The sequence below is a fragment of the Lissotriton helveticus genome, chromosome 7 (assembly GCF_964261635.1).
Source record: "Lissotriton helveticus chromosome 7, aLisHel1.1, whole genome shotgun sequence".
NCBI lineage: Eukaryota > Metazoa > Chordata > Amphibia > Caudata > Salamandridae > Lissotriton > Lissotriton helveticus.
The window spans coordinates 594,697,577-594,711,642 of NC_136068.1; the positions used below are offsets into that span (position 1 = coordinate 594,697,577).

At 49.8% G+C, this 14,066-nt stretch overlaps 1 protein-coding gene across 1 annotated transcript in view; it reads right to left on the bottom strand.

Moving 5' to 3' along the window:
* Nucleotides 1-451: 451 nt before the first annotated feature.
* PDLIM7 (PDZ and LIM domain 7) overlaps nucleotides 452-14,066 on the bottom strand; it is a 138,516-nt gene continuing 124,901 nt past the window's right edge. Inside the window, exon 14 of the mRNA XM_078653207.1 lies at nucleotides 452-1,381. Within this exon, the coding sequence (XP_078509333.1) occupies nucleotides 1,295-1,381 (87 nt within the window). The 3' untranslated portion in view covers nucleotides 452-1,294. The remainder of the gene's footprint in view (nucleotides 1,382-14,066) is intronic.

Genomic DNA, 14,066 nt, shown 5'->3' on the forward strand with positions numbered 1-14,066 from the left:
GGTGCTCTTCTAATGGCCTCTTTCTCCAGAGGAACACTCGACCATCGCTGACAGAGGTGTCAGGTGGTGGTATAAGATTCGAAGAGAGCCACTGCAAAGGATGACAAAATGACCTAGGGAATTCGCCCTTCTCGGAGTAATTTACATTCACTGAATGATGTTCCCATAGTGGAAGAACCCAATGTAAGAGCACGAAACTCAGCTATATGGAAAGTCTTGGCACGACGTAGGCTTTCTTAGAGATTAATACTGCTCCTAGCCATTGAGGTAGCCACTTATTGTTCATTTTTGCAGCACAAAGTAAAGTCCAACTTTTCCTGTATTTTGGGTTCTAGCTTTAAAAGCTACATATGGTGTTTGAGTAACTCAGTCACAATTGTCGCACCCTGCGAGTAGGTGTGAACCAGATATTGGACTCTGACACACTTGCACAAATATCTTCAAACACATAACAGACAAATATATTTATAAAATTTAAAAAAACATATAAAATATCCATTACATGCAAACCAAGCAGCAAGCATGTGAGTACAAATGTATGTTTCTCCAGCCGTCAGTGCTACAAGGAGGAGACACACTGAGGATAGTTTGGAGCTTCTCCCAAGCTTTGCCGCTCCCCTGATTGGTGCTCAGGAAGCAAATATGAGGGCCATAAACATTAGGCTTGGCACACACCATGGAGAAAATGAAGTCTTTCTTGGAGAGAAGCTCTGGAGCAGAGGTTCTCACCTTGCACAGGAAAAAGTCTTTTGACAGGGTCATGGCGTGGATTCGCACAGGGAAGGATTGCTTCCCACACAGTGAAGGCCGGGTGCCTACAGGGAAAGGCGGGCCTCAGAGCTCGCACAGGCAGCTGAGGGTCTCTCGTGTGCAAAGGTGTGGCTTGTGCATAGGGGAGGATGTGCAGTCCCCACAGCGAGAAGTGAGAAACAATCACTAGAAGAGGCCGCTTCAGAGCTCCCTCGGCCAGAAGGTGTGCAGCACACCCTGGGTGATGGCCTTCTTCCAAGGCTCGTTTGCTGGTGTAGTTGTGGCACACTCACAGTGGGAGGTGTGGCTCCTGCAGTTCACAGATGTTGCAATCCAATGCTTAGAAGACGTGGTTCTCACAGTTGATGCGGGGAAACTGCGTTGCTCTTGGGCGAATGTAAATGCATTTCTCTTGCTGGGAGATACAAGATGCAACTCTCATTGTTCCTGGAAGAGAAACAATCGTCTTGTAGATCACACATGCAGAACTCATGACTTGTGCGGGGTGAAGGTGTGACTCTAGCTTCAGGAAACTGTGTGATTCTCAGACAGGGGAGAAGGCGTGGGTCTTGCAAAGAGGCTTGTCCTTCTTGGAGTAAAATGTTTTCCCTTCCAAGTTAATCTGACAAATCTGATAAAAGAAATAGAGACAGGTTATAAATACACAATATTTCCTTGCCAGACTACAGCACCTTATATTCACAAGCAAGTGTCTCTTTAAAGCTCCACTGCTGGGCATCAGCACTTGTAATATTCAGATGCCCTCCTGTAGCTCTTCTCACCTTGTGGCACACCTCTCCCTGCTCCATGACCATTGCCTGTGACCCAAATTCTCTCTTAAGCACTATCAACAAAAGCTGCGTCCATGCTGATGACCCATCTCTGAGCCTCGAACCTCCTCTGTGTTCTAACCAACTCCCCTTGGACATCACAGCCCTCTAAGTACCCCGAGAGCGCTGTGTTGACTGTGTACTGCAGGCCTCGCCCTTCTGTGCATGGGCACCCGCACCCCCACTCTCCTTTTCCTATCCATCCATGGCCCCCAGCAAGGGGACTTTGCACTGGCCTCCCCGTTCCTTCAGGTCATCCGTTGTCTGCTGTGGCTCGCCTCGCCTGCGTTTCCGTTCGAATATAGACACACACATACCGAAGGCCACCCCGTGCACGTCTAACTGCTCTTGTCCCAGTATTATCTAACTTCCTACCCCTCTTGCCTACGCCTGTTTTCGTCTTCCCCCTCCCCTCTCAGAAAACACTTCGTCCATGTTTCAGTCCCAGCACCTTTGCTGCAGTGGCGGTAGCTCAACGTCGAGGTTTTGGTGCCCTCTGCTGCTCGCTTGAAGTACGGCAGCTCTAAAGATACCCTCCTTGAGGCTGTGCCTCGGGGCTGAAGTAAAAGAGCAGCCTTCTTGCTCCCTCGCCCTCATCTCCCTCTGCCGAATATGTTTGTTATTGATATAGCTTCAAAGTTTTCAGATTGCTTAAGTGTGACATTTACATGTTTTCTGGGTGATTATGTATGACATTTCATTGCGTGTGACACAGTGAATGGGGCTTTGACACGAGAAGAACCAAGCAGTTCTGTCAATTTAATTATATGCATTTAATAAATTAGCCAATATACTGAATTGACTTAATACACCCACAACACTCCTCGTTGCTTATTTACTCTCACTAACATGATTCTCTTTTACAGTACAGTATGCAGCACATGGTACCACAAGGAACAAAACGATTCTCTTTTCTAACATGATCACCCTAGAAGCGTCATCCTAGAAACGTCACCCTAGAAACGTTTGCTTATCGTAGAGCAAGTATTTTGAAGCTTGGTTGCAGCAGCTGCTGGCTGTGACATAGGATCGGACCATAAGGCGCTACCGTTCAATATAGCTACCAGTAATATTACCTGCACATCATCACGTCACCTAACCTCAGTCAATACTGGTTTACTAGCAAATACTATACAGCATTCTGGAACTTAGAGATTAAATTTTAATATTGGCTGATGGCTGGCAAAATGTATGGGTAAGGAGCAATGCCTGTGCCTGGGTGGACTACTATAGCACCAAATCACCTTTCACTAACAACCTGCTATGATGTGTTTAGTTGCAATGTCATCTTTGTATAATTAAGCGTCAGCTGTTGTTGTTATCAGTTAAAAATCACTTGTAGGCACTAATGTTCGCATGGGATTACATTTTAGGTGATAGCCGACGGGGAGTGTAGGGCCCTGTGATGACGCTGACCTGCTCTCAAGTGGTAGTGGGATTTTTTATATGCAGGTGGGGGTCAGACATTCCTATACAGCTGGCAGCATCCGCTCTGTGGAAGGCGCTGTCCTCTGATTCCTACCACCAGGTCACATCCTTTATTTTTTTCCCTTGCATCCTCCCTCTATCTCTCCCTTATTTCTTCTCTATCCCTCTTTCTCACCTCTTTTCCCGTACTCCCTCTATCCCTCCTTACCTATCTCCCGCTCCTCTCCTCTCTGTCATGGCAGGCTGCAGCAGACAATTCTGTGAGTGACGCTGTCCCCGCGGCCCCGCCCTTGTGACCATGCAGCAGTCTCAGCTAGAGTCAAGTGAAGCGCTTGTGTCACAAATGCACCAGCCGCCCAGATATACTCTCTCTTTTATCGGGTTCTCCATCCTTCTTTTCTTATTGCATTATCTTCTGTCTCTATTTCTTTTTATTTACTGTACTTCCTTCTACGCCCTCGCAAATTCATTTTTTTCTGTCTGCATGTCCCTCTTCGTAGCTCTGTCTCAGTGCCATCTTTTTACTATTTGCTCTCCCTGTCCCTTTTTTCACCTTTACCCATCCTTCCCCTTTCTTTAGGTTTACCTCTCTCTTCCCGTCTGCTTCTCTTTCTTTAGCTTTATCTCTATGTCCTCCTTTCTAATTTGATCTTGCCTCATTTCTTCACCACTCCCTATTCTCCTATCTTCCTCTTCTCTATCTCTTCTCCTCAGCCAGACAGTAAGAACGGTCTAGTGTCCGTGCACTGAGCGTGCAGATAAAGGGGGACAGGACCAGTAAGGGCCAAGCCCGAGCCTGAAGATTATGCTGGTCGGCAGAACTTCGAGTGGGATGAAAAACTGGGGGTGGGGGTCTCTCAAAGGGGCGTGGTGTATGTAATTAAGGGTGGGGTTTAAAAGCACCTAAGCTAAAAACATGTACTTAGCATAGTGTGCCACCAGAGTGGTATTTTGCTGGTTCTGTCATTGTATCCAGATATATAATTTAGCAATTAGCATGATACCTACAAAAAGCCAGGACTATTGGCTTTGTCAATGGTTGTTAGCTGCATAAGATAAATAAGCAACAACTATGGCTTTGTTATATATGATATTGAAAATGCTTCAGGTCTGAAAAGATGATATTATGAAACACCTACGAGTCTCTTCGAAGTTACAACAGAGGCAGTGAAAGGTGGCACTGCTGCAGAGTTAAGATGTTTTTTCACCCTGAAGGTGATGGCAAAAGTGGAGAGCCCAATAGGTACTCGTCTCAGCACCTGCTTTTTAGACTGCCTGTGCTGAGCACCTGCAGGACCCGGCCCACTTAAAGCCTTGCCGGTCGGCCGCAGCTTGAGTTGCTTGGGGGCGGGGCTGCCTGAGTCAAGACGCGCTGCAGCACCCTAAGGCTATGCGGTACTTCCTGCACAGTGCCATGGATGGAGATGCCGAGTCTCGGCAATCTCTCCTTACTTTGTGTTGGAAAGTCGGTGCGGGCCCCTCCATACAATGGCCTGCCTCTGCTGATAGCAGTCACACAAAGGCCACAGATCCCTCTGTAGGCAGGCCGCACACCATGTGACTAAAGAACTACCCAATCAGGAGCCCTCCAGCAGAAGGAAATAAGCAACCTGGCAGCATCGTAGAGGAAGAAGCGATGCAGCACAATTTAATTATGCATGCACTTACAGAAATGCAAAAACAACAGTTGATGGACAAAATGCAGAACAACGTCATACATTCACCCCAGTACATAGATCTGGGCCTAAATCCATCCTTTTTTTTGCTCCCCACGCCACTCCAGTTTGAAGCCAGCCATATGCAAATCAGCCTTGGCCCTGCGCCCAATGGAATCAGTCCAGCCCGAACTGCCAGGCCATGTCCTCCCTGGACCGGAAACAAGGATCGGTTTCATGGTTTCACCCCTCGTCAGCCAGGAGAGCTTGAATCCAGTGGCATAGAGAGCACGGGACCCACGTCTGGGCATACCCGTCCCACTCGGATGCAGTAAATTCCTTTAAAATGCATTAGTCTAACCCTAGATGTGTGCAGCTTGGAAGGGCAGCAGATAATGAATATGCTACTTACCAGTATTTAATTTTAATTTAAAGGAGTTTGTAAAGCGCCTGGTGACGCCTCCCGGCGTGTCCCCGCGCTGTGGAGAGAGCATATTAGAAGGAAAGAGAGAGCTCAATCACAAAGTAAAGAGGCAAGTTTTCAACTTCTTTCTAAAAGAGAACTCATTAATCTCTAGCCTGGTATCCAGAGGCAGGAGGTTCCAGTGCCTAGCCGCTAAAGTGCGGAATGATCTACCTCCCATTCTAGCTTTTTTGGGGCAGGCAGTTCTGAGCAGACCTATTCCTTTGGATCTGAGTGGTCTGTTGGGTTCATACAAGGATGCCAGATCCGACATATAGGCCGGTGCTCTGTGATGGATTATCCTATGGCACCATAGCATAGCTTTAAAAACAATCCTCTTACTAATAGGTAGCCAATGGAGGGCTGCCAGAGAGGGTCGTGAGGGGGCTCTGCGGGGAAGCCTTAACACCAGGCGTGCTGCCGAATTTTGTAGAACCTGTAGTTTCTTGATGTTTTTCTCCGATGTACCCAGGAGCAGTACATTCCCGTAATCAATGCGGGAAGTTATTAATGCCTGCATCATGGTACGTCAGGAGTTAAGAGGTAACAGGTCAAGGGTGCGATTGAGCGTTTTCATCACCCCAAAGCATTTGCCTACAGTTTTCTTTATGTGGCTATCAAAGGACAGCTTGTTGTCAACCCAGACGCCTAGATTCTTCGCCTCTCGGTTAGGAGGAGGCAGAGGACCCAAGCAACTGGGCCACCATTCTGCTGTCCATTTGGCCTCATTGCCTCCAATGATGAGGACCTCCGTTTTTGTACCGTTCAGTTTTAAACAATGCTCTGTCATCCAAGTGGCCAGCTTAGTCATGCAGGCATTAAAGTTATCAGCTTCCATGGACGGGGCTTGGGTCAGAGATATAAAAAGTTGCGTATCGTCGGCGTAAGAGACAAGCTCCACGCCGAACGATTGCACCACCTCTGCCAGGGGGGCCATGTACAGATTGAACAGGGTGGGACTCAGGGCCGAGCCCTGAGGTACCCCCTGTTCAAGCAGCACCCTGTCTGAGAGGGAAGTCCCTCTTTGGACTTGAAAGCTCCTATTGATAAAAAATGCTTTCAGCCATCCCAGTGCCTTATTAGTGACTCCAGCTTTGTTTAGACACTGTAGCAAGATGGAATGTGCTACAGTGTCAAACGCGGCACTGAGATCGAGCATGATGAGGGCCATAGTCTTGCCCCCGTCTGCTCCCTCTCGTAAGGTTTCCGTGGCCCTCAGGAGAGCTGTCTCCGTAGAGAAACCAGATCTGAACCCCGACTGGGACTTATGGAAGACATTATGGGCCTCAAGGTGTTCCATGAGTTGATTGTTGGCAATTTTCTCAGCTAGCTTGGCCACATAAGGTAGCAAGGATATTGGCCGGAGGTTATCCATTGTGTCTTGGCTGATATTCAGCTTTTTTTTAATCGGTAACACTACTGCCTGTTTCCATTCCGCCGGCAAACAAGCAGTGAAGAAGGAGATCTGCAGTAAGTGTCTGAAGTGAGGTTCTAATGCAGGGAAAGCTTCAGCTAAGATTTTAGGAGGCGCCGGGTCTCGGGGAGACCCCGATTTGATTTTATTGCACAATTTAGACAGGACTTCATAAGGGGGAACTTCAAAAGATTTTAGGCACTCAGGTGTATTTACACGGTTGTCATTTTCAGTAAAGTCCGTGGCCGGCTCTGGCTGATTGGAGAAACTTGTATAGATTTTATTAATTTTGCCTGAAAAGTATTGTGCAATTTTATTACAAGATTCCACAGAATCATTTTGGGCGGAGGAAGTCACATCCACTATAGATATTTCTTTATATATCTGAAACAATTCCCTAGAGGAGTTGCCTGCTTCCATGATACGAGTATGATAGTGTTCTGCCTTGGCCAGACGTACTGATTTATAGTATTCTCTCTGTGCTGCTTTATACTGCATTTTAGTATCTGCACAGAAGTTCTGGCGCCAAGCTCTCTCAAGTTTTTTACATGCCGTCTTCAGAGTTTGCAGTGCTTGGCCAAACCAGGGAGCAGCTTTTTTTGATTTCCTGGCATTGGTCAGGGTGCGACTAGGGGCAGTAATGTCAAGAGCCTTAGTGACGATATTATTTAAGTTCTTGTTAGCTGCCTCACAGTCGTCCCCTTTAGGAAGGCCTTCGTCCTGGGCAATTTGAATGAAAGAATCTAATGAAAAGTTCTTCCATTTTCTGCGTTTATATCGCAGGGATTGATGTCGGAAATGCTCGGTTTTGTCAAGTTGAACCGTGATGGGGATGATATAATGATCCGACCAGGGTATGGGTATAGGATCTGAGGTGTAAACTCCCTGCCAGTTCCCAAAGATGGGGTCTAATAAATGCCCTAATTGATGTGACGGTTCTTTGTTTTTTATTTCGAGCTGAACCGAAAGAAGTTCCATTCGAATATCAGTAGCGTCCTTGTCTAAGGGATCTTCAAAATGAGCATTGAGATCTCCTAGCACTAATACTCTGGATTTCCTAAGTGCTAAATGAGTAATAGCTTCCATTAGGGTAGCCGTGAAGTCATACAGTCTACCAGGTGGTCGATATATCAAGATGCCTGATATAGAATGGTTGGGACCGGTGTTGATTGTAAAAGATCCGGCTTCACTGTGATCAACCTGTATGTACGATAGGGAGCAGACTAGAGGGGCTTTCGTAGCTATGGCAATGCCGCCTCCTCTACCGTCTTTCCTATCCAATCTAGAAAGGGAGTAGCCGTGGGGCATGGCCTGGATAATGTCCGGGTCTGAGTAATCATCTAGCCAGGTTTCCGTCAGGAAAAGGATGTTAAGGTTTTGGTCCTCAAGTAGATGGAAAATTTCTAGGGCGTGCTTGCGTAGAGATCTACAATTAAGTAAAGCTGCTTTGATGGTAAGACCCGTACTAGTGGCTGGGACTTGCAAGATGGGTTCAAAGCTGCACCTCATACATTTTGTTAGCGACTGGGCAGGCATAGAGTGTTTACAAGCGGCAAGCGTGTCAGGTTGTAGTGCAAGCAAAGCATGTCTGCCATACCTTATGGTAGTTTGAGTCGATATGCCAGGGTCCATGGCCCCGCGCCCCGTCCGGCCGCGGACGGGCGCAGACGGGCTGGACTTTGGCTCGACTTCGGCGCGCTTCCGGCGCGCCCGCTGCACGCGTCCGCTGCGCGGTCGCTGCCCCAAGCACATTTATGCTGGAGGGAGGGTATGCATCTGTTCTTGGCATGTAGGGCTGCTAACATTCATATCTATAGCATAGATCGCCGCCTAGTGTTGGGTCCGGATGATTGCACATTGTTGTCCTGGAAGAGTCTTCGAAGTATCACGAGATAGGTGGCTCCTCCCCTGGACTACAGTGCGCATGGGCATCGACTCCATCCCCAGATTGTTTTTAGCCATTGTGGCAAAGATGGAGTTTAACCGTGTAAGCGATGGCCATGCTAGAGATGAAATGCAAGAAAAGTCTGCAGCCGCTACGGGCGCCGGTGAGGAGGGCGGGCGATATGAATGTTAGCAGCCCTACATGCCAAGAACAGATGCATACTGGTAAGTAGCATATTCAGTTCGAGGCATGTGGGCTGCTAAATTCATATCTATAGCATAGAATACATAGCAGTCCCTCCATTAACGGCGGCCGCCCGTGCCAGCTGCAGAAGTCTGAAAAAGCGTTTTAAGAACAGCCTGTCCTACAGCTGCCTGCTGTTTTGAATGCACATCTACACAGTAATGTTTAGTAAACGTATGTGGTGTAGACCATGTGGCTGCCCTACAAATGTCTTCCAAAGGAATGTTACCTAGGAATGCCATGGATGCCCCCAATTTGCGTGTGGAGTGCGCCTTGGGGGGGACCGTTAAAGTGCGCTTAGCCTTTTGATAGCAAATCTGAATACACTTAACGATCCACCTGGCTGTTCCTGCTTTGGAAATGGGGTTGCCTTTATGCTGGGCTGCGAAGGCAACAAAGAGTTGATGTGTCTTCCTAAAAGGTTGTGTTCTGTCAATATAGTACATAAGCGCACTTTTGACATCAAGCGTATGGAGCATTCTTTCTGCTACTGTTTCTGGGTTTGGAAAGAATGCGGGCAGTTCGATGGTTTGATTGACATGAAACTGCGACACCACCTTCGGGAGAAATTTGGGGTTAGTGCGCAGCACCACCCTGTTTGAATGAATTTGTATAAATGGCTCTTGGATTGTGAGCGCCTGTAGCTCACTAACACGTCTTAGAGACGTTATGGCAATGAGAAAAGCCACTTTCCATGTGAGGAACTGAAGCTCACATGAATGCAGAGGTTCAAATGGGGGACCCATCAATCTGGTGAGCACCACATTGAGGTTCCACACAGGAGCTGGCGGGGTCCTCGGAGGGATGACCCGCTTCAGCCCTTCCGGGAATGCTTTAATGGCAGGCACCCTGAAGACAGAGAGACGCTGCCTGTTTTGGAGATAAGCCGCTATGGCGGATAAGTGTATCCGAATGGAAGCGTATGCTAGATTGCATTTGTAAAGATGCAACAGATAGCAGATGATATTAGGAATGGATGCATCAAGCGGGTTGATAGCGTGCTCGGTACAGTAGATGACAAACCGCTTCCATTTTGCTGCATAGCAAGCTCTGGTAGTGGGCTTCCTTGCCTCCCGGATGATGTCCATGCATTCAGGGGGCAAATCAAGGTAGCCAAACTCTAAGACCTCAGGAGCCAGATCGCCAGATTGAGCTGCTGCGGATCCGGGTGCTGAATGTCGCCACGGTTCTGCGTTAAGAGCCGGGGTGTGAGGTGCAGTCTTTGATGCGGTACCACGGAGAGTTCGAGGAACGTGGTGTACCACGGTTGTCGCGCCCACGTTGGAGCAACTAGGATGAGCGTCAGCGAGTGTTGCTTTAGCTTTCTTGCCACCAGCGGAATGAGAGGCGCTGGGGGAAAAGCGTACGCAAATCTGCCTGACCAGTTCATCCATATCGCATTGCCCTGCGATAGTGGGTGAGGGAACCTGGCGGTAAAGCTTTGGCATTTTGCGTTTTCCTCCGTGGCAAACAGGTCTATCTCTGAATGACCCCACTGCTGGAAGTACGGGCGGAGTACTGATGGATGTAACTCCCACTCGTGCATCTGGTGGCTGTACCTGCTGAGCAGATCCGCCATCTGATTGTCTGTGCCCGGGAGGTGTTCCGCCATGAGGAAGATGTTCCTCTGAATGGCCCACTTCCACATGCTCTGAGCCAGATGAGACAACTGTGGAGAGTGCGTACCTCCCTGCTTTTGAATGTAGTACATGGCTGTCATGTTGTCCGTCCGGATCAACACGACTTTGTTGCACAGATGTACTTTGAAGGACTTGAGAGCCATGAAGATTGCCATCAGCTCTAAGTAGTTGATGTGCATCTTCCTTTGTTGCGTTGTCCATAGTCCCTGCACCGTGTAGTGGAGCACATGAGTCCCCCATCCCTGGAGAGATGCGTCCGTCGTTAGTGTAATCTGTGGCACAGGCTCTTGGAACGGTCGGCCCTTGCAAAGGTTGTGTGGATTCCACCAATGCAGAGAGCTGTATGCCCGACCCGTCACCAACACTAGGTCGTTTAATTGTCCTTGAGCCTGAGTCCACTGATGCGCTAAGCATTCTTGGAGCGGACGCATATGGAGCCTCGCGTGCGGGACTATGAAGATGCAGGAGGCCATCATGCCTATCAACTGCATGAACACTCTCGCTGGGAGTGAGTGTTGCGGTCTGAACTTTTGGATCAGCGCCTGGATGTTGTCGATCCTCGCTGGGTTTGGCTGAGCTGTGGCAGCCAGAGTATTGATCGTCGCGCCCAAATACTGCCGCACATGGGCCAGCTGAAGGTGCGACTTTAGGGTAGTTCAGTGTAAATCCTAGACTGTGAAGGAGGTGAATGGTGTGGGACATATCTGCGGCGCACTGCTGGGCCGACTTTGCCTGAACGAGCCAGTCGTCCAGATAAGGGTAGACATGTATACTCTGTCTCCGGAGGTGTGCCGCCACTGTCGCCAGACATTTTGTGAACACTCTGGGAGCAGTGGTCACTCCGAAGGGGAGTACCTTGAACTGGTAATGCCTGTTTTGGATGGTGAACCGGAGGTACTTTCTGTGGGATGGGTGGAGTGGTATGTGAAAGTAAGCATCCTTGAGGTCCAAGGTTGCGAGGAAGTCTCCCTGTTGTAACAAGGGAAGAACCTGCTGCAGTGTCAACATGTGGAAGTGTTCTGAAAGAATGTACTGGTTTAAGGGGCGTAGGTCTAGAATCGGTCTGAGTGAGCCGTCCTTTTTTGGGATTAAGAAGTACAGGGAATAAACCCCTGTGCCTTCTTCCTCCACTGGCACGAGCTCTATTGCGCCTTTTTGCAGCATCACCAGAACCTCCTGCTGCAATAAGTGCAAGTGCTCTGCTGACATAGGACGGGGTTTTGGGGGCATGGGTGGTGGGGTGGATGTCAGCTCCAAACAATAGCCGAACTGGATAAGTTTCCTGACCCACCTGTCTGTGGTGATGGACTTCCAGACGGGCAGGAACTGTTGGAGTCTCCCCCCGACAGGTGTTGGATGGTCGGGGGGCAGTGACAGGGAGTCACTGTTTGTTGGCGGCAGAGGAACGGGAACTGTTGTTGCCTCTGCCTCTACCCTTGGCACTGTTTCCTCTGTATCCACCTCTGCCCTGCTTGCTGTAGGAGGATTGCGCACCACTTTTATTGAATGGCGTCTGCTGCGACATGTGCCCTATGTTAACACCTCGATTGCCTGAGCGACGAAAAGTGTTCCCTCTAAATTGTTGTGACTGGAGAGCTCCCATGGACTTGGCAGTCTCGGTATCTTTTTTGATCTTCTCCAGGGTGGTGTCCACCTCTGGGCCAAACAACCTGTCTGGATTAACGGGCTGGTTGAGGATAGTAGTTTGTATCTCTGGCTTGAATCCCGAGATGCGGAGCCATGCCTGACGCCTCAACATCACACTAGTGTTGATCGCTCTCGCTGCTGTGTCCGCAACATCTAGCGCACACTTTATAGCAGCGTTGGAGATGAGCTTCCCCTCCTGGATAAGCATTTCAGCTCCCTCTTTAAACTGGTCTGGGAGGTGTTGTAACAGCTGCTCTAGGGTATCGTAGTGTGCCCTATCGTATCTGGCCAACAGAGCCTGTGTGTTTGAGATGCGCCATATGTTGGCCCCTGAGCTGCTACCCTCTTCCCAGATGCCTCCAGCACTTTTGACTCTTTGTCTGGGGGAGGAGCTTCACCCGTGGTTTGGGAGTTTGCCCTCTTGCGGGCATTAGAGACCACCAAAGAGTCCAAAGGCTACTGGCCCCTTATGTAGGTCGGGTCGCCAGGTGCCGGTCTGTATTTCTTCTCAAAGCGTGGGTTGACAACCCGTGATCTTGTGGGTTCCTTGAAAATGTCTGCCGCATGCTTAACGACCCCTTTCAACATTGGGAGAGTCTTGACAGTTTTTTCAGCAGTAGAGAAAGTGTCTAAAAGGAAGTCCACCTCCACGGGGTCAGCATGCATTTCCACTTTATGGTGTGTAGCTGCCCTTTCAATTAAGGCATTAAATGCCGCAGAGTCCTCAGTGGGAGACGGCTTTACGTTATAAACCTGAGGATCCTGGACCGTCTGCTGGTCCCCTTGATCACCAGTGTCCATCCACGAGTCCTGTTGCTCATCAGACTCTGTATGAGCAGGAAAATTGTACTCCTCATCTTGCTCCCCTCCATCCCCATCAGAGTATGTGGGTGAAGGTGTTGCACTCCTCCTATGCAGAGGAAGAATCTGCTCCACCAGAACTGGTGTTTCTGGTGCAGGCTTCTTACGTTTCAGAGGAATGGTAAACGACTGCAAAGGCTGTGAAGTAATCTTCCTCTTGTATAGCGTGAGTTTCCCGGTGTCGGCATCGATGAAATGCTCCGACCGTTCTTCAACCAAAGGGTGTCGATGACCCAAAGTCCCAGCTGGGTGAGTTGACGTCGACACAGTGTCCTTGGGCACCGACCGCGGTGCAAAGGCCTTCGGCGCTACCATAGGCGGCAACGTGTAGAGGAGCGGTGCCGATGTGGTCTTCGGTGTGTCTGCCGGCTAAGGAAGCCTTGTCCTTAAGGCGCTTGAGGGAGTACGAGACCTGATTCGTAAAGGAAGCGGACGGTTTCGTCGATCTGACCGATGTCCTTGGTCCGCCCCCAGGGGAAGACCCGAGCGTGGATGACTTGTGTTTGTCCGGTCGAGGCGCAGGAGCACCCTTGACTGGTGCGCCACGATCACCGTCCACAGCTGCAGACGTCGATGCCGACGGCTTTGGATCGACGGGTTTCCCTTTAGGAGTAACGACCCCAGACCTTGGCTCTGCGCCCTTCACTGACTTCGCGTCAACGGGCCCCTTGGTCTTCGGCGCGACAGACTGTCCCGATGTAGGCTCGACAGTCTTCTTGGACGTCGGCTTGTCCACCTTGGTTGACACCGGCTCGACGGGCTTCTTCGAGCTTGGCTCCTTGACCACCTTCGGCACCCTTGCCTGGTCGACAGCTTGCATCGGTTTGGAGGCCCCCGAAGACGACGGCGTCGGTACCGGAGCAGACGTCTTCGGTTTCGATGGCGTGTCGGCCATCTTTGTTTTCATCGATACCGAGGGTTTCAGTTTCGGTTTCGATTTTAGTAATGGCGGCTCCGCGGAGGTGTCCGTAGCCGGGCCGGAAGGCGGGGCCGTGGATCGAGGTGTAAGGTCTTGGGTAAGGCCGCGTGGCGATCCCGTGACCTGAGCCTTTTCTAAGAGTACGAACGGGGCATAGCTCTTCCTCCGAGCTATCTTCCATGGCCCCATATGCTTCGTCGTCGTCCCCTACCTTCTCGACGAGTTCCTCAATGTCTTGACTGTGGATGTCCGCTCCGTCGTCGGACTCGACCTCCACCGGGGTAGGGGAAATCTGCAGGTGACGCACTTGCTCGTCTGCCTCGAGGTCGTC